Below are 21,269 nucleotides of genomic sequence, written 5' to 3'. Positions count from 1 at the left end.
AAAGAACACTGACTGAACTCTATGAGTGAGCCAGGCCAGGGATCCCTAGTGGATTATATACACATGGAAAAGTAACTGTTCATTTATTGCTCCATACTATTTTTTAAGTAGAGCTCACTCTAGTCAGTTATGCTATTGGTAAGTGTACTGCTGGCTTCCCAGAATGGCTTTGCTGGTAGGGATCAGTCTCATCTAAAGCGCTGGAGCTAGTGTTAGTCCGGAGTCTAGGATTTAGTTTTTTTGGTAGGTCCATGTCCATAACCCTTAGCTGTTGGGGGGGGGGGGGGGCAGGAGGGGCAAGGGGCAGACTTGGGTTGGTTCAGGGCAACTGGGACCAGGCAGGACTGTTTTTTCCACCTGACCCCTGACCACTATCACACCATAAAGCATTTATTTCCACTCATCTACCTAGCAAATTATTTGTTTTCTTGACCCTGTAGGAAAATAATATAGCTTGGGGGCCAGAAATTTTGCTCTCCCCAAAAGCCAGACTCTCCATCTCAAAGCATCACCTTGGATCTGTGGATCCAAAAGGTCTCAAATTGTATTATGCGCTCTGGGACTTTGAACATTTGCTCCTCAGGGCATTTGCTCATTGCATGTGCGACAAGCTTCTGGCCCCAGAGAGATGCGAGGCACAGGGGCTTAACAGGAATCAGGCACCAAAGGCTGTAGGTCTCCTGTCTCAATTCCCACAACAAACTCAAGCCACTAGTTTATATTCCTAGAGCTCAAGGCTAAGGACTAAAGGTGAACACAGTTTTACAGGTGACCAGTGTGACAGGTGCACCCATGGTCAGGTGGGCAGGCCCAGCTCATGAAGACACAAAGGAGAGATATGTGGGCATCTTTATTTCTATTAGTTCCTCATTCATTCAACAAATTCATATTATGCAATAGTGCCTCCTGGGTTGTGTGCTGGGGCAGATGAGAGATGAATCCGACCCGGTCCCGTCCTTACGGACTCTCTGGTATAGTGTAATAATAATAAGCCATAAAGCACAGCTGAAGTACAAAGAATAAAGTACAAAGTGATACCAGCCTAAGAGAAGGTCAGGAAAGGAGTTCAGAGGGCAGACTAAAAAAGGAATTTGAGTTTGAGACTTGAGCGATTGGTGGGATTTAGCCAACATACCTGAAATATCAGCCTGCTTGCCTTACTAGGAACAAGAGGCTTTTTTCTTTTGATCAGATCCTACGTACAGTTGAAGTTTGTGTGACCAGAATATTAGGTGCGAGTGTGTTCTAAATTTGTAATTCTCAGAATCTGCCGGGGAGGGACATGTGCTTCTCTGGTTCTGAAAACAGCTCAAAGAATGGAGAAAACAGACCCGATTTGGGGATGACTTATTGTCAGTTCCCGGAACCTTTGTCTTTATTTAAAACAGCCTGTTCAATGCGAGTTCTCTCTATCTAAAAGGCCTTTGGGATTTGAAAGCTTTTCTGGAAATAAATGCCTTTTAGGTTCAAATGCTTTTTTGCCAAAATGTTAGGAAGGAAAGATCACAGTAACAAGTCTTAGAACAGAGGCGGCATTGTTTTGTTCCTTTCAGTGAAATGCCTCAGATCTACCCCAAGTTTGTTTGTCAGCTCTCTGCTCTGCTATTATTTTGATAAGGGGACATGAAAGTACATCCTTTCCCAGAGATCATTAAAGCTTAGCACTCGGGCAGTTGTGGAAACACTTGTGTGCTACAAATCTTCAAACCAAAAGAGTCCACACCCTGGCTCCAGGCTGAGGACCGTGTCAGTCCTGGAAGGTGGCATCATGCTCCCCGAGGGGGGCAGGAGGTCAGGATCCACAAAAAGGCCAGATGAAGTCACCAAACCCCGCGCAGGGAGGTGGAGAGAGCTTAGCCCTCTCTGCCAGTCTGGCAACTCCAGCAAAGTCCTCGGAGCTCATCCCACACACTCGGTGCTAGTCACTGCTGTGTGTTTACATGAGTAATGAAGCTGCCGGGGGAGGGGAGTTGTAAGCCTCGCGCGGAGCCTCGCAGCTCTCATTCGGAGGGAAGCTGACAGCCAGGCCAAGCCCAGCGCAGACGCCCAGGCCGGCGGAGCAGCCAGGCAGCTGAGCTTGCATGAGCCCGGGCATCGGCAGGCAGATGTGTGTCGACTGGAATGGGTAATCGCCACTTTCTCTTGGCTTGATTTCTGTTTGTGAGCTTGTTTACCTTCCATAATTCCAGGCTGGCTCTTCGGGGGGTGGACTTTCAGAGGATCCTTCTGGGGAAGTGGGAGAAGGGAGAGTGGATTTGGGGGGAGGGGGGGGCGCTCTGAGCTGGAGCCCCAAAGCCACTTTTTTAAACTTTTGCCTGATTGTAAAGGCAGCTCTTTTGACTAAGCTTTAGGAAGAGCCAGCTGTTATCCACAGTAGAAAATAAAATTAATGGGATTAACTTTGTTTGGAAAATGAGTACAATATAAAATGTCCTAAAACCACTGGTTAACTGCGTGGCACGGGTGAGATTAACCACAATTAGGAGGGTTTGAGTTGTTCACATTTGGCACTGTCATAATCATAAAGAGTGTGGGTACCTGGAAAGGTCTGAAAGGAACTGCTTGGGGTATAATTCATTCCTTTGGAATTCTTCAAGGGCTAGTTGGTTAGTTGGTTTGTTTTACTTTTGTTTGACTTGGGTGACTGATGAAGTTAAATGTGAAAGCTGATGCCGGACAGCCGTAGCCCTCAGTAAACAGCAGCTCCCCCCCCCACTGCTTTCTGTATGGACCTTAAAGAGATTCAAGCTCAACATCAAGGTTGAAATATAACTTTGATTTGCGTCTTGTCTGTGGCTTTTAGAAAGTATAAATAATCTCCCTTGAATCTGGCTAACCCCAGTGTGATCTTTGGAAGTTATTTTAAATAACCCTCAAGATGGTCATTAAAAAATATATTGAAAAGGAAAAAAAGAGCATGCTGATTTAAACATATCTGCCAGATATGTTCAGATTTGAAACATGCTGGTCGCAATGTTATTAGTAAATACACGTAATGCTATTTTTTTCCAGATTGTTATCTTGAATGCCTCTCTCTATAGCTCTCTCTCTCTACTTATTTGTATAATTTGAGAAAAGGCTCATGCCTCCAATTTTGAAGAGAGATGTTTTCCAACATAACATTACTGTAATACCATAATGGGCTGGCATATAACCTAGGTTTCTGAAAAGATACAAAACAAAACAAAGAATCATCTCGGAGCCTGGCTCAGGCTGTTTCTTTTCTAACAACGAGGAAATGCATCTTCCTCTCACCATACTTTAGAGCTGAGGGCTTCATTTTATTGAGATTAATTAGACATATTAAAGTGTAATAGATTTGCTCTGGGGAAGAAGTACAGAAGTGTATGGTCTTCCAAGATGCAACCCCTCAGAGAGAGAAGCGTAAAGGAAGGGCTGGCTACCACAGATGTGTACATTTCCCTGCACACGTGATGGGGGCCACTGTATAGTAAGATGCTCGGTTTTTAATAAGGGAACCCATGCAAATGAAAATGTATATCAATCGTTTTCCATTTGTTTTCAGCGCCAAATCTTAAAGGCAGACCACGCAAAAAGAAAGCATGCCCACAGAGAAGAGATTCGTTCAGCGCCGTTAAAGATTCCAACAACAATTCGGATGGCAAAGCCATCGCCAAGGTACAGTTGTTTGCGGCGTGCTGTTCATTTTCCTGCACCTCTCTGTTTCTCCTTTCTCTCTGCATCTCTCTGCTCGCGGGTCCTGGCGGCAGTTTGCAATTCCAGATCTAACTTTGGTATTCACAGCTCGCTGCTGCGTCGGCTCCCGCCACCTCCCCTGCCTTGGGGGCTGGGAGTGGGCAGTGTGTAAGCATTTTGATTAGTCAACAGAAAGACTTCCCACCTCCCAGTTTGGCCTGTTGGGTGAAGGACAGATGATTAAGCGCCCACGTCACTGAGGCTGAGATTTCATAGTAGGTGACACAATGACATAGTTTACTCGGCTTGTGTCAAAAATAGAGCAGCTGAACCATCCTTTTTCTGAATGTGTTCAGCCAAATCTGCTTCAGAGATTAACTGAGGAGGAATTAGAAATGGCTAGAATTAATCCTTTTAGTTATGTGGTGTGTTTCTTGTGTTTTTTTTCAAAATCACCTCTAACTTACCTGAGAGTAAAATTAAAGACACATAGCAAAATTTTTACATTGCACATATACCCATCTGTACATTTATATGTTTTTAGAGATCTCTCTTAACGCAGAATGAGGGTCCCATTTCTAGGCTGATTTTTGAGGCCCCAGCCCATGCTGCCTAAGCATTCTTTGGAATCTTGAAAGTCCGTCCGTGCCTGAAGCATTTAGCAGCCGGAAGTGTGAAGTGTCACTTCATATTTTTAGACTTATCATTTTTCCTTTTGTGAGCTCGGATCAGATTTCCATGGCTCCGTTTATGGGGTGTTTGCGTGGAGGTGTTGTTTCTGTGCCAAAGGCAGCAATCGCCCCTCTGGGACCTGACTTCAAGACTGGATATCAACTGATACCACATTTCCAGGTTCAAGGACTAAACTTGTGAAAGTGGGAACATTTTGATTATTGGTGAATTTAGAAGATTCTAATGTTGAAAAACATGAATTCAGTTCCATGCTGAAAATCCACGCTTTTTCTGCCATGTACTCCACTCCTCCCAGTGTAACAAAGCAAGCCCTAGACATTCACATTCTGTGAGTCTTATCTTCATTGGGAATTTCTGAGGATCATTTCTTCATGCTTCCAAGATTGCAAAGGGTTAAAAAGAGATCAACCAATAGAAACGTGTATTTTCTGGCTAAAAAAACCCCGCCTCTTTGCCTTAAGTTACTTTTTGTTCTGTTCATTTAACCATCTGCAAGTGAGTCCACCTGAACACCAAGTATGACATTTTCTAGTAATTTGGACACCTTGACCCTCGAGCTACCTACCTAGGGTTTCGGCTTCCATGGTCTTGAAGGATGTCAGCAGGAACAGTTTATTCCCTATGAATGTGGTTTACAAGATACTGAAGAATGGAGCGAGAAGGTTTGAGGATTGTAACATTCAGCAAAGCTTGTACTGCCGATGTCTTGTGTTGGCTCCCGGCCCCATACCTCTAAGATGGCATCACGTGTTTATCTCAGCATTTCCTCTACCTGAGCCCAGCAGGGTGAAGCTCCTTCTTATGTCACTTGGAGTCACTACCAATGTATGCCTCTGGGAGTTTTATAAAACTCACACAACTGACCTGAGAGCACAACCCTCCAATATCTCTCTCCCTGGAAAACAGAGACTCACACTAAGACCCACAAAACTAAAGAGACTAGGAGCCTGTTCTGAATTTGCTGTTCACTGACTTATCCTTCTTAGGAAGGATGGCCTCCAAGCCTGGGTTTTCTAAGTGACCATTTCTACCCCACTGTCCACCAGTGCAGCCATTCAGAACTTTTACCTGGAGGAGGATTGTCCATCGTTGGTTTCAGTGGTGAATGTATGGATATCCTGCAGCAGCCAGCTCCTGGGGACTGTTCTAAATGTCCAACTCTTCTTGGAGTCTTGGGTTATAGTCCTGCTGTTCCAGTGGTTCAGGCAAGACCACTTCATATAGAAGAGAGACTGATGGGTGTGATGGAGGTTTATGTGCTGGCACCAACAGACTGATGTAAAATCCCTACAGAATGAACGGCCACATCTGGGTCAGAGCTACCGTTAAAAAGGCACCTATGTCATCAACTGGTCTTTTCTCATGAAACGCTACAGTAGAGATTACAAACCTGTGACCATCTGATCCTTTGCTGAGCTGGGAACAGCATTTCAGGTGACAGTTAGTTTGCCTTTATGACCAAGAGCTGTGTGATTTTTTTTTTTTCTTCTTCAAAGTTTCTCAAACAGACCATTTCTAACTACAGGTAAGCACCAGCTTTCCGCAGCTCCACATGGCAGGGCGCTCAGCATGAGAATCCACTGGGTTTCTTGGGTACATGACTAGGAAAGCAAGTCGAGTAATCTGCCTGTCGCCATCAAAAAGTTGTAGTTTCTCAATGCAAACATGAAAGCTAGCTTTACAAGACTGAGAAGTCCATGGCTTTCCGAAGACAGCAAAAGTCACATAGGAAAAAGGCCACCATTTCTCTAAAGATACAGTGAAGGTGTCCAGCTCAAGTCCTGCTGTTTTCTTTGGGATCATCTTGCATCATCTTGGGGCCCAAGCCTGTTCTTATGGTGACCTACACAAGAGAACTCTTCTCAGCTTAGGTTTCTAATGAAAGACCTCCACTGACAGTAGGCAAAAGACTTTTCACATCCTGTAAGCACTTTCCAAAGGCCAGAAGTATGTAACAGGTGGTTTATATTCTAAAAGGAACATGAAAAGAAAGCCATGGTATGCAGTCTCTTCTTTCATTTAAATCACAAGCATACTTTCAATATTTTACAAATAGGGTACTTTCATTGTTTTCCACGTGTTTCACCCCCTTTGCTTCTCAGAACTACCTCCATGGCCTATCCTCCCGGGTTCCCGGGGAAGAAAATGAGGGTCTCCTAGCACGTTAGAGACTGAATTGAGATTACTCTAGCTTCTCTCCTGCTGGTTCAGCACACCTCACTGCCCCAGTTGAGAGCTGGATTAGTTATCACTCAATCCAGTGAAAGGATGTGGTTAATATCAAATAAGTGGTGGCTCATTGAAAGCATTAAATGTGGATTCTTTAATTAGCACTTTCTCAATCACTTGGGAAACCCCAAAGCTCTTAGTGAACTCAACAGTATAAGACACACAGGTCGGGAAAAACAGATCTAGTAATTAACTGTTACCCCATCAAAAGAGTGGGCTTTCTCAAGGTCGCCACGAAGACTAGCTCCCATTTAATATTCCAGTAGATTAAAATGCTGAGACTGTTTTGGGTAAATGTGGAAAGGAATTTGGCCTGTTTCAACCCAGAAATAGAATAACACCTTAAAGGGCTCATTTATATGAACTGGAGAAGGGTATGGAGCCAGTCTGAGAAAGGAAGCTGCTGTTCACTTCTTAGGAAGCACCTGGTTCCCCAGGAGAAACCTGCTGGGAAGCCCACTGAGGTTCAGGATGGAGTTCAATAGGTGGCAGCCTGGCTTCGCCTGGACACTTTTCTGGGATGCAGGGAACCTGAATGACGTTAGGCCTGATTTGGGCACCCCCTCAGTGCTTTCCTTATGCGTCTGGGTGTTTCTGCACAGGTGAGGCAGAAGGTTCGGCAGCGATCTAGACCAGGAGGGACAAACCTCCTACTCCCATAACAATGGCGTTTCTGACCTAATAATATAGGTGATTGGCCCATTATCACTACAGATTGGAGACTCAGCCTGTTTTATGTGTAAACCTTACATCTACTCTTGTTTGTGCAAGACTGGGGTATAGGGTGAGGGAGACCTCTAAGCCCAGAGTCCTGCCCCATGCTAGCCAAATGATAATGCATAACCTCACTGAGCTTCAGTTTCCTCATCTGTAAAATGGGGCTAAGCCAGCCTTTTATGATCCTTATGTATAGGAGGTGGACTGTATGAAGCCCACAGCACAATCTCTAGCTCATTGTAGGTGCTCAGTTGATAAATCACCTTTCTAAGCTGTAGGTTTTGTAAAAACTAGTCATTAAGATGTGCTTTTTAATTGAAAGTATGTTTTCACTACCAATTTAATATTTTTATAAGAGTGTCAATAGTGTTTAAAACCACAAGCCTTAGAATTGAGACTACCTGGGTTCAAATCCCAAACTCACCACTTACTAACTTGGATGTGATCTTGTGATCGTGTACGTGGTGCTCACCGTCTCTGTGCCTCAGTTTCCTCTAACATGAAAATAATAAATTGCCTCCTTAGAGTTGTGGGCCTGGATGAGATAATACCTAAAAAGTGCTTTGAGTAGAGCCTGGCTCCATAGTAAACACTCAGAAAAGGTTGGGACCAATACAGATTAAAACCTGAGTAATTGTATGATTTCGAAAAGCCCTGAAATTATAGATTTCATCAGAACTTTAGACTCAACTATCTAAAATTTGGCAATGAAGCCCACATAAAAGTTTCACTGGGTGTTCGCCTTAATATCTACTGTTACAAGGTACGAAAGTTTGAAGATGCAGTGAGTAAAAATTCTACATGGAAAAATGTTTTAATACCATTTTCACGGGCCTTTAAAAATTAAAATCTTATCTAGAAGCCCAGTTGAATGAGTTGTGCAGGAAGTTTTATTTTTAGCAGAACCAGTCTGAAGATATGAAACGATCATGTTCACTTGAGAGGCTAAGCAATAAAGAAAACCTTTTAAAAGGATACACTTCCCTTTAATAAATAAGCATAGCCTTTTATGTTCTTAGTGCTCGGGAAGGAGAATCTGAAGGGAAGAAGAAGAGAGGTCAAAAATCTGAAATGGAAAATGTTGTTGAGTATGTGGGACATTTTTATTCATCCCATTTCCCCAGCCCTTGCCCTCGTCTCTTCGATGTTAGATACGGAGATGTAAAGAATATTGGAATGTACACATTCCCCACGGGCGCACTTGAACTTAAAGTTTGACCCTTTGTACTTCCCCCTTTTACAATTAAAATAGCTCAGCAACTTCGCGTTATATTTAACAACCATCAAAGGCCTCTTGTAGAACATGGCAGTGGGGAGGGAACATTAGGTTAGCCGCTCGGTGTGCCAAGTTCCGTCTTCGCCTCGAGTATGGACGGAAGAACATCTGGAGCATTCACCGCCATTTATTTTTTAATTATGGAGCTTTTCACTTACTCTTCTTGGGTTTTTAGCTGACCTCTCCTCCTTCCTTTGTGGCAAGTTCACATTTCCTATTATATCCTCAGAGCTGGCTGAAAAGCAAGCAGCCTCCTTAAAGAGTGGGATCTTTTCTTTCCCACCAAGGGAGGGGGGCTCTGGCTTCACCCTCAGGTGAGGCAGCAGAGGCCTGGCTGATGTTCCTGATGCCACCGTCTGCTGGCAGCCACATGTTTTTCCAGGTTGCTGGAAAGAGTAGCAACAAGATACGTTTCCTATGAAGAGATCGACTTGTCTTTCATTTTGATACAAAGTATGAAATATTAAGAAGGCGGGGAATTGTTCAATGACACGAACAGATGGTGTCCCTTAGGAAAAGTATATAAAGAGGCAAGAGCATGGTCCCACCAGTTGCAAACACTGTTTCTGGTTTCACATCAACATACTTGTGAGGAGTCTGAAAGAGGCTGACATCGTTGGCAAACTATGGCCCCCTGGCTTCCGGTTTCTATAAATAAAGTTTTATTGGGACACAGCCACACCCACTTGGTTACATATTATAAACAATGAGTGCTTTCACACTAGAGTCGAGTAGCCTGCAGCAGAGACTGTTATGGTCCAAAGCCTACAATATTTACTAGCTGACCCTTTACAGAAATTCACCATCCCCTGGTCTAAGACAATTCATATTTAGTGATGCTTCTAAAAAGCTATTTCAGGGCAAGGGTAGCTTAGTGGTTCACTCTTCCCGCTCCATAAAATGTGTCACTAGCTATCTCTTTGTAAACAGTCCAGAGCCGTGCTCGATTTGATGTGGCATTTTCCCCCCCTTTTCCAGGTGAAATGTGAGGCCAGGTCTGCCTTGACCAAGCCGAAGAACAACCATAATAACTGTAAAAAAGTCTCAAATGAAGAAAAACCAAAGGTTGCCATTGGTGAAGAATGCAGGGCTGACGAGCAGGCCTTCCTGGTGGCACTTTATAAATACATGAAAGAAAGGAAGACGCCAATAGAGCGAATACCCTATTTAGGTTTTAAACAGAGTAAGTACACTTGTTTTCATTTTTGAATTATGAAGACTGCTCAGATGCTTTGACTTGGAAAAAAAATATTTTTGACTCAGGATTATGTTGAAATCCTAATCTGGGGGTGATGATGTTCTCTGTTTATACTAAATCTACAAATTGTCCAAGCCAGGAATTTTTTTCCCTTCCTCTTTCCGCCACATTGTTCCCTTCTGGGGCAGTTGCAGTGAGATATTTATAGGCTTGAATCCACTGATTATGACTGGAAATAGACATGTTGAAAGTTTCTCATTTTCTGTTTTGTCCATCTTGAGTGTTTGCAACGCCTTTCTTCTGAGATAATAACATGACGTAGCTTTATCAGGCACAGATGTTGCCTTTGAAAAGACAGCTTTTACAAGGAGGACATTTAAAGGTGGGCAGAGCAACCACAAAGAAAAAACATATTTACTAAGCCCCAGATTTGTTAGGAGATGGCAAAAACCTGGTGACTTCAAAGGAAACAAGAAATACACAAATTTGAACCGAGGACCCAATTTTGAATTACTTTGACAGGTCCACTTAACCATCCTCGGTATATATTTATGCAGATCAGGGAACTCGTAGCTGAGCAGAATTCCATATTAAAAAAAGAAGAAACCCAGATCCCATCTTGATTTCACAAATGAATATATATTTGGCCTCTGTCTGGATTTTGTGGCACACAAAGCGTGAGCCCCTGGCTTGAAATAGTATTTTCTCCAAACGTATCTCCCTAGATTAAAACCATGTGTCATTTTGATGAAGAATGTCAAACCTGCATGTTTTACATAACAATTTACATACCTAATAGCAACTGGCACTGATTGCAAGAGAACACTCGCAGCCATTATAAACTTATATAACTACGAATGATTACAATGTTTGTCTGAAAACTGGTTGCTGGAAATAGAAGTAAAATTAATGTACTATGAACAGCTTTGTTGCATTATGCATTGGTTCAGATTAAATCAAGGCCGAGGCAGGGCTCTTGATAGCTTTGAAACAGTGCAAGGTTCAATGAGGCTTTTCGAACATGTTGTCAAAGACCATTTTAAATTTTTTTTTTATTTTGTTTTTTATTTCTCTTACCAAGGAATTACCTGAAGTCCAATTTTCCCCTCTTGTAAAATAATCGAATCCATAGCAGCCCCATTCCACAGTATTTGTTACAAATGAACAGGGTTGCTAGCCATTTGGCATAGTTGTTTTAACAGCATAAACACATGCAAACCCTGTAAAAGAAATCTGTTTAAAAGAAATATTTTTTTGCAACACCACACAGGGCCAGTTAGGGGACTAAATGGACTCATTTCCTCTGTGATCGAGTATCTTCCTTCCCTTTGATCTGTTGTATCACTGATGCCTCAAGGGTGAAATATTTTTCCTGCTCACTTTGAGGAGCCACATGTTAGTGAAATATAGTATGAGCTTTTAATATAGTGCTGCCATCAGACATTCTATTAAAAAGATAATCACATGTTAACCTGGCTGTTATTTATTGATTATGGAGAGTTCTTATCCGAAGGAAGCATATATTGCCCTTTAATCAATGGCTTTTTTCTAAGGGTTGAACAAGACCAGCCCCAATTTGGAAAAATTCCAGTTTCCCCAAGGACACTGTAACTTAGCTCCTCACGGTCTGCTGATGGCAACAGGACACAAACTGTGTTGTCCTTTATCCTAAAAGTAGAATCATTTCCGTATTGTGACTGTTCTTTAGAAATATTTTAAGTGGTAATAATATATCCTGCTATTGAGTGCCCTTTGGCAAATTGTTTCCTAAGAACTTAGATCTCTGGGGTATGTTAGTATTTCTTTTTTTTTTTTTTTTTTTCTCTTTCTCATTGAAAAACAAAACAAAACAAAAAAATGTTTTAATTGACATTTCTTGGAAATATGTTAATGCAATGCTTATCTAAATACTTATTGTCCCTCTAACAGTTAACCTTTGGACTATGTTTCAAGCTGCTCAAAAACTGGGAGGATATGAAACAGTAAGTGTTTAAGCAACTTAAATGAAATAATTTTGCAATCTAAACCCCTCCCCCCCTTGACCAAAATAGAGACAATGCGGAAGCAAAGCATCACCGACTGCCTTTTCAAATGGCTCTACACTTTTGGGGGTTTATTGGGCCGCTTTTGGAAACAGTCCCAATTAGTTCCAGGTTTGGCAAAATTGTAAACTTGTCGTAAAAACTACAAGTGGAAAACATATGTAACTCTCCCCTGTCAGGGAAATTAGTTGGGTCTGTAATTTTTTCCCATGTTGAGAAAGGGCTATTATTGTACAACAAGCCAAGATTGCATAAAAGAAATTTCCCTTGGCAACATACCTGACATCTGCTCATGTCTAATATGGGAAATGTATTAAAGGCTTTCAAAAGTAATCAGTATTGGCCATTAAGGAATAAAATGCAGCAGAATCTCCTCTCATTCGAGGGCAGGGAAGCTTTATTAGACAGGGGTCAGTGCCGCGTAAACAGGAAGTTATCAAACTTATTCAGAACAGGCTCTGACACTCTTTATCAGCTAATTCTAACCGACAGGAACGGGCTATTTTTAGCACGCAGGACAATTTGATGGCCACGGATTTTTACAGCATGTATTTTGAACCAATAAAATGTTAGAGCAACAAACTAAGATTAAAATCTTGAAAGAAGAAGAAAGAGCTGCATTAATATAGTGCGCAGAGATGACATCTGTAATAAAATCAGTTGACATAGGAAGATGTCGTCATTGGAAATATTTTCCCCTCCACACAATGATCAGATTAAGTTGTGCAGTTTCTTCTGCAATTGAATAAGAAATTGTTTTTTCTTTCCTTACAAAGTAACCTGGGATATCTCTGTATCGTAGTAAAATGACAGTAAGAGACACAAAGTCAAGAAAATGAAATTCATTTTAGCCCAAACATAATAACTAGTGTTTCTGGCCAGATATAACACATTGTTCCACAAACTAATAGAATAGTTTGATGTCAGGGGCTTGGGATGGAAAAAGATGGCAAGCTCTGTATGATTCAGGTAATCTAGTATTTACTGTAAAGATATCTGTTGTGAATTCTGACTAAAAACTCTTTAATGTGAGTATATGTGCATGTAATATGTTCATTTACTATATGGGCTATACATTTATGTTTGTGAGGAAATATAATTCTGATATGAACTACATGTAAAATGTGCATTTCATAGACATGAATTTACTTAAATACTTGTTTTATCAAGTGCCCTACGTAAAAATAAACAATGTTATTTTTCACTTGGTTGAATCTGTAGATGGGACAAAGAGACTGACTCTTTGCCACTGTGGCTCATAGTTTTGCAAAATCTTGAACTAATTATAGCTTTCATCTATATGAAAAAGATGATAACTTATTTGGGGTTAGTTTCATAAATTTAGGAGTCAATCCCATAGCCGAGACTTTTAAGTCTAACTTTTAGTGTTTAGAATAGGAGTACACATTTTTATGAACTGTGACTACAGATAAGTTCATGATATTGCGCAATATTATGAAATGTCTTTTTAAACCCAGGAACTTGTTGTTATTCACTGATAGGGAAAGTGCCAGCAAATTTCACAGAATCAGTTTTTCCTGTTTTGTGTCTTCTGTATCTTCACAAGGATTTTTTCCCATGCACCAGCAAGTTGGTGTAGAGTATACAAAAGAAACTTCTGATAAGTTTCAGGGCATTGGCAGTACTCTTTGCAAAGTAGTATTGATTTTTTTGTTGAATGAGTGAATGAATGAATGAATGATCACACAATTAGAAAATCACTTAAACCCATATAGGGTGGGGCAAAGTAGGTTTAGAGCTGTTCATGTGGAAAATACTACAATAATTAATAAATAATAACACAAGAATAAACTGTGTTTCGTGTACTCACAATTATAAACCTACTCTTGCCCCACCCTGTATTTACTGAGTGTCCTACGTGTACAAGGCATTGTGTTGGACACTCTAAGAGATGCAAAAGTATCTAGGCCAGTGGTTCCAGTCGCTTAGCATTCAGGAGAGGTGGGCATTGTAAGACAAGGTGGAAAAAGATCAGTGCCCTGTTCAGGTAAAGCACTTCCTCATGTAGAGATGAGGGAAGGGAAGGAAGGCCGATTGCTCTGGTGCCAGTTGAGCAGAATTTTGGAGAATGGATGGAATTTAGACATGAAAGGTCGTGGCCTTCCAGGAAGAGAAAATCAAATGGGGAAATAAAACGTGGAGGTAGAAGAACGTTGGGCATAGAGAGTTCGAGTAACTTAAAGTTGAGGGACCAGGTGGCTAGGATGAATGACCACGAGAAAAGAATGGAGCCCAGTGCGGAGAGATCTTGGGCGCTAGACCCCGGAGTTCTTCAGAGGCAGCAGGGGGGCGGGCGCCCCCGAGACTGATGACAAGCCGAGTGTCATGCTTTGCCACTTGCTCTGCCTTCGCTGTGTGTGAAGGCGGAGTGAAGTAGAGAGGCTGGGACGGAGGGATACGGAAGGCCAGGTTGGCATCTGCCTTTTATCTGGCTATGAGCTTCATGTCACTTCTGCCAGTACAAGAGGACTCACGACCTCTGACCTCTGGGATGGCCCTTTTCCCTTCTTTCTTTTCCATTCACACTTCAGCTCCCTCATTGTTCGTTGGGTCCCTACCATTCTTCATAACACTCCAGATTTTTTCATCCCATTTCAGGCAGTGAATCTCCATAGCCATCTTTCTATAAAATCTTCATCTAGGGCCATAAACTGGATGAAGCTAATTGGTGGGATTTTTTCCCCTCCCTCCCTCCCTCCCTCCCTCCCTCCCTCCCTCCCTCCCTTCCTTCCTTCCTTCCTTCTTTTCTTTCTCTTTTTAAAAATGCTTCATACTACCTGTTGGCCTTGTGGGCACTTAAGGTTGCCACTCCCATTCTACATGTAAGCTTTTGAATCTCCTAAGTAAAGAATACATTTTTCTCTTGGTATATTTTGGCTAATAAAACTGTGAGACGTTCGGTGAGAATTCAGTTTTGAAGTTAGTCCAGAAGCTGAATGAATAATATCCAAAGCCTGGAGACTTAAGTTGTCATCACAGTGCTAGCAAAGGACACTTATCTGTGAGATTATCTGATACCAGAGCAAGTGTAGACTTGTCATTTAGAGCTCAAAAGAGATCTTAGAATCTTCTAGATCAGTGGTTCCCAAAGGCTACTCAACAACTGGGGTTCAAATTTTCAGTGAGAACTTTAAAGTATAAGCCATTGTCTAGGCCTCCACACTGAAATACTAACTTTGTGGTGGGGCCTGGGCCTGAGAACCTGAGAATGAATCCCTGTTCTTAAGCTGTCCAGGTGAGGTTAATTCAAAGCTAATTGTAACAATGATTGTTAACACTTCACCTACTGGCCCTGGCGGATCATAGCTTCAAAATGGGGACCCCATTTAAGTCAAATGCCAAAGATTAGAAAGTTATCTTCATGCCATTACTAAATAAACATCGAACATACTGACATTTTGTTGGCCCAGAGGTAGCCCAAAGTTTCCCATGAGTGTTTTTCCATTTGGTAAAGTGATAACCTAAATTGGGAGTCAGTAAGCTATTTTCATTTTGAATGAGGGAAAGTGTAACACTCTATAACATTTTTATTTTTCACAAATTGGCCTTTGTGTAGAAAAAGATTCTTACCATATTCCAGTCCCTACCTTTGTTTTACAAATGAGGAAACTGAGGCACAGGAGGTGAAACGAGTTGCATGGGTCATCATGGCATTCTTCAAATTCTGACATGCTGAGAATTTTGTGCACAATTGTGTTAACCTCCGTAGTCACTGGAAGTTGAAGGAGATTCGAAAATGATCATTCTTTGAGGCTTCCTTTCTTAGCAGTCTCTTATGTATCTAGAATGCGTTCTACATCTTTGGGATGATTCTTGGAAAAAGTATCTAATAACCTACCTTCGTTAGTAGCATCTTTCAGTCAGTTCTTTGTATTTAACACGATCCATAGCAGATAAACTATTACTTGCTGAAGCTTTATCTGATTCTTGAGAAAAATGTGTGAATTTAGAGATGGGTCAAGAAGTCTGGATGATGTAAACATTCAGCAATAGTAAAAAATTTCAAATCTAAAATTTGTAAATGTATCTCTTCTTCTGCTAACTTGTGATTGGATAAAGACATCCCTCTGGAATTCCTTCTGGTTATAAAAAGAGTCCATCTTAATTGGTTTGTTTTTGTTTGTGGTTATAAACTATTTCAAACCTTCTGGTTTGAATTGTGGATTATGGATTATTTCATTTCAGTTCTTCACAACCCTCAAATTGAATTAAAAAAAAAAAAGAGCAAAAGTTTTACGTTAAGACTTTATAACATTTGACTAATGGCTGTATTCAGTTCTCTTGGGCTCCTCTGCCTTTGCTGGAAATGTGTACTGTGTGTCTCTGCATCCTTAGATTTAGAGATCATAAATGTATTGAATGGATTTGATTTCCTAAAAAACAAAATCCTGGCATTTTGATTGGTTGGCAATAAGGACCTTTCCTTTTCAGTCCTATATCCAGCTTTAAACAGTATGGGCATCTACAGTTGAAGAGGCAGAACTGGATAACATTGCTGATGAGCTAAGAGGCCTGCACTTCAGTTTCTGGTGAAGCAATTAAAGCTCGCAGGGTAGCTCGGGGTATTAGCAGGATGCAGCATGCTGAAGGTGGTTTGCTAAAGTGATTTCCATTTGGCTGACCATTTGATGGCGTGCCAGAGGCAGTATTTGGAAAGAAGGTAGTAGAGCAGGCAGATGGGACTTAAGTAAATCTTACCCTAGAGGCAGAAGACCATGCATGTGGTGCCTTCATAGAATGTCAGGTAGCAGCCCCATCCCTTCCCACGGGTGAGACAGGACCGTTATTTCTCATCTGGAGGAAGTCACTTTTTCTTGCTGGAAGGATTAGGCTTTGACATGAGATTCTGGCTTTGAAGAAAGATGACAGAAAATGACAAAAATGACAGAAATTCTGTCATTTCAAGACATCCTCTGAATCTACTAACCCTAGTTCTCTGGACAGACAAAGCCTCTTGCTTAATTCAAAGTTTTCGAGGCCAAAGATGATGTCATGTAGTTTTGAAAGGCTCCAGTTCCTGGAGTACTACCAGGAAAAAAAAGTCATCTTCCCTTAATTCAGTCCGCCCTCAAGGTGTCCTGAGAAAGACGCTGTTTCTCAGGGCAGCCCGGGCAACACTGCTTGCAGGAAAACTCTCTTCTTGACTTCATATTTCCTACACATTCTAAAGCCATGGAAACGCTGAAGTCCTCAAAGACTTCTGATTGCTGTTTCCTCACTAGGCCACAACAATGCCAAGGTTATTTCATCCCTGCATCCTCAAAGGGTAGTGAAATCAAGGCTCGAAGACTGTGTCTTGGGTTAAAACAGTTTTCCAGTTTTTTTAAGTGACAGGATATTTTTATAAAGTAAAATTGTGGAAGGGATGATTCCGTTCCCACTCACTGGACCTGTTTTCTTGACAGGGGTGGGCATTGTGGAGAGTTAGTCTCAGGCCACCTTTACAGCACCATATGGGCTCTGAAGAGCAGTTTGAAAACCACTATATTTATAAGCGATGAAACTTCATGAGCATAAAAGGCTTGTGTGCTTTCCACAGAATGGCTTGGGTCTTACCACACTAGAGAAAGAGCTAACTGTCAGTTTCTTCAAAGTGAGATTAGGTCGCACACACACCTAGACTGGTTTCTTTTACTTGGGTGTGGTCTGCTCAGGTTTTCATCCTGCTCTATAGTTAATGGTATGGGGCTGTGTTTTCTGCTAAATTAGGAACCCTTGAAAGATGTAACGTCTCTTTCTTTTCATGATACCTCCCACACTCAACCCTCCACCTCCGTGCCTCTGTGCCTGACAGAGGGCCCTATGACAAGAAGCAGTAGAAGATGGGCTGCTGTCCTGAATCTCTGTCAGCTGAGTGAGGACCCTGAAGGAGATGACAGGGAAGCACAATCCAAGAGAAATAACTGCCTGATGAATCTGGCCATTTTCTTTAGGAAACAAAGAGCCGGAAGTTCCTTGTATCCTTACAAACCTAAAATACATAGAAGGTCAAGTTGAAATGTGAACGAGACCAAGAGGCCTGAAGCTTAATGAGAGAATTGATCAAACTAACCTCTTGACTGGATCAAACTTTCCAGCTGAAAGGGGTAGGGGCCTGGATACCGGGAAGCAGACGTTGGTTCTGCCCTAAATGGGGTTTAATGCTAAAACATCCAGAAGGACATTGGGCGACAGAATAAAAACCCTAAGCAAATGCATAAGTAGGCATGACAAAGGCATATTAGGCCAGAAGGCCGATTTATGCAGGTGGGAGCACGATGCCTGGTGGCCGGGCCAGGAGGAGTTCTCATGCCCTTTCCTCTCCTTCAGAGGACTGTGTGACCCATTAAAAGTTTGGACAATGGGAGGATTTCAATATTTCTTGCTTTAGAGTCTGTGGTCAGCATTTGTATTAAAAGCGCACCTGGGTACAAAAGATAGAAATGGAAGCTCGGTAAACAGAGAGACCACTTCCTTGGAGGGCCAGCCCTTATCTTCACTCTAGATAAGTCCTCACTAGCCAAAACTGTATTGAAAGATGGGAACCTGCTGTGGCCTGCATACTGAAGGGTCCTGGGTTCGATTTTGGCCTAAGGCAGTACCTTGGATGCAGGTTCGATCCCTGGCCCCAGTCAGGAGGCAACCAATCAATGTGTGTCTCTCACATCAGTGTTTCTCTCTCTCTCTCTCTCCCTTCCATTCTCTCTGAAAAGCAATGGGGGGGAAAACAAAAACAACAAAAAAAAGATGGGAACCTGCTAGCATGGGGCCAACATAAACCCTTAGCCTGTTGCTCATGGCTTATTAGCACCAAGCTTCCTGCTGCCACAGTTTCGATCCTAGAGTGAGGAAGATTTTTTTTTTTTTATAATTCATTATTTATTCTTAAAGTTTTGTCACCTCTGTGATAGGCAAGTGTTTAATAGGGCATTCCCTAGTCTAGATGATAAGTTGTGGGAGGGGAACATGGTCAGTTTCCACACATTAAATATCCCTATCAGCAGTGGTCTCTTCTTCATTACATTTTTCACAATCTGTATTATTTTGTTTAGGGATTTGGTCAGTTGTTTACTTCTGGTATCCCCCCACAAGGATGCATTCATGTTGGGTGTTGGGTCTGGTTACCATTGTTGCATCTCAGCTGCTAGCACAGTACCCAGCAGATGGGGGATGTTCAATAAATAGTGAATGAATGGATGAGTGAATGGATGGACTCAGATATAATTGGAACTTATCTGTGGTGAACATAATAATAAAACCTCTGTTCTACCTAGACACACAAGTAGTCAGGGTAGAAGGAACCATAATTTTACTTGGTTCTTTAGGAGAGTACAATTTCAGAGGACTATTAACCTAACCCACCTCCTTAGATTCTTGCTAACCTCATAGTTATGCTGTTTGCCCACGAGTGAGAGACTCAAAGGTCAAAGTTGAGAATTTGTAACAGAAGCTGTACTTCCCATAATCATCTACCTCACTTAGAGCAAAAGGCCTCCCGAGTTCTGTATTTTCACCCTGCTACACGCATGGGCTATTCAGGAGGTCCTTCTGATATGGAGGCTGCTTTGACGAAGTGGGAGATGGTCTGCGCTTGGGACCATAAGGCATCAGTATGAACCTTGGCCTTGCCGTTCTGCTGCTGTGTGTCCTTGGGCAAGTCATGCAGCCTCTCTCAGTCCCTCTTCCTTCTGGGAATGAGATTCCTATAATCTGCCTCACAGGCTGATGGTAGGATTAAATGATATTATGGATGTGAAAGCTCTTTATAAAATATGAAATACAGTGCACATAAGACATACAAGATGACAAGAGTGATTGTCTGTTCTGAAGTGATGCCAGGGACATACACAGGCTCCTTTCCAACCCTGCTGGGCTCCCCAGGGCCCACACTCCTCATCTGAGGTAGGTTAGAGGAGGGGATCCTGTTTCTTCTTCCCTGATACACCAGTCTCACATAGATCAGCCTGAATTTGTATTATTTAAAAGGCCAGAGGGAGATTGTAATTAAATGTAACATAACAAAATATGTATTTTGAGTGTTTTGAAAGGAGCTCGAAACCATTTATTATCATCGAAACCAAGCCACAAATAAAGGAGGATTTTATTTTTAGTTATACCAGCTATTAGATGTAGAGGTGGCTCTGTCTAATGAGAACCATTGAAACAAATCCATTCAAGAACGCTTCGGAGGAAACTGAACAATGCCGGACCCACATTGTCTCAAGGTCCTGTTGGGCCTGTTGAGAAGGGTTTATGGAAATGAAGGGGCTCTTTTTATTGGAAATGGAAAAGGTACCATTTACCTTATAATATTTAAGCACCCTGCCCTCCTTAGATTACCATGTCAGAGCCCCTGGTTGCAAGTTGAGATTTCCCCCACCACAGATTTCTGCCTTTAGCCCCTAAGTGAACTCCGCTGGCAGCTCTGGGGTATTTTTCACAGGAAGCCTCCTGCTCTGATTGTATTAAATGCCACTGGCTCCATTGCCACGCCCTGCCCCCTGCACATTCCAATCGCAGCTTTCCTGTGACCCTGTTTAGAAACTTTCACAGGGACCTTTTATTTAACTTGTTCTGTCTTCCTAGTTTCAAGGAAACACTAGACTTGCTGGGATGTCGCAAATGATGGGGTTTCCTGCAATTAATCATCTGCCAGATCACGCATCTGTTATTTCATGAAATCTTAATTTATGTACAAACATAAAATGAAAGAAAAAAATAAATAAAATAAGACCATAGTGTGCCATTCAGTATAGTGCAAGCTGTTTGTTTTTCTTCGCCTAGCTCAGTAATGCATGTAGCTTGTGTGCATTTTAACTTTGGAATATGTTCGTTTTCATAGGGTTTGATTGATACCCCATTTCCCTGACCTAAGTGAATAATAAAAATAAACAGCTTGCGTGACATGGACAATTGTAGATTCTGATTTTGTGTTGGTGGTTAGAGGAGCTGTCATAAAAATGGAGCTGAAATGACTGCAGATTCCATAACCAATTTGATCAGTTTATGTCACGTTTAAAGTGGGCAACGTAGCACATAGTTCAAAAATCAGATGATACAAAAGCGTGTCTGCTACCCCTTTCCACACCCATGTTAATTCTGTTTATTTAAACTGATGTACTAAGATGTATTTTAGGAAAAGTTTATTTTATTTTGATGCTTTATCACATGACATAAAGGAACAGAGTACAAGTTGGGGACCTTGAGGGGTGGCAAATGACGACATAAGTATCAAGGGAGATGAAACTTGGGTGAAAACGCACTAAGGGCAGCAAAATCTAGAGCCAAAAGCAGAATTCCATTTTTATTGTAAAGAAAAGTGCTAAAAGAGAGATCTCACCGTAAGACCACAAGTCTCCCCATATCCTCATTTGGACTTCTCTGTTTCTGGGTTCCCGGAACAGACTGTCCTGCTCTGACTGTCGCATATGCATTGAGGCATGGCCCTGCAAATCTC

General features: G+C 41.9%; 1 protein-coding gene across 4 annotated transcripts in view; it reads left to right on the top strand.

Annotated features, from left to right (window-relative positions):
• Positions 1-21,269, top strand: part of ARID5B (AT-rich interaction domain 5B) — a 167,065-nt gene that overhangs the window by 123,214 nt on the left and 22,582 nt on the right. For 3 of the 4 annotated variants that reach the window (XM_081157342.1, XM_081157341.1, XM_081157340.1), the window contains exons 5-7: positions 3,527-3,639; positions 9,551-9,755; positions 11,700-11,752. In XM_081157342.1, the coding sequence (XP_081013468.1) occupies positions 3,527-3,639; positions 9,551-9,755; positions 11,700-11,752 (371 nt within the window). Of the gene's footprint in view, positions 1-1,677; positions 2,126-3,526; positions 3,640-9,550; positions 9,756-11,699; positions 11,753-21,269 lie in introns of those variants that run through there. The other variant, XM_081157343.1, reaches the window with a different exon arrangement.

The sequence above is a fragment of the Miniopterus schreibersii genome (assembly GCF_964146895.1).
Source record: "Miniopterus schreibersii genome assembly, chromosome: 14".
In the NCBI taxonomy this organism is placed as follows: Eukaryota; Metazoa; Chordata; class Mammalia; order Chiroptera; family Miniopteridae; genus Miniopterus; species Miniopterus schreibersii.
Note: the sequence above shows the minus strand (reverse complement) of the source record. Positions and strands in the feature narration are given on the sequence as shown.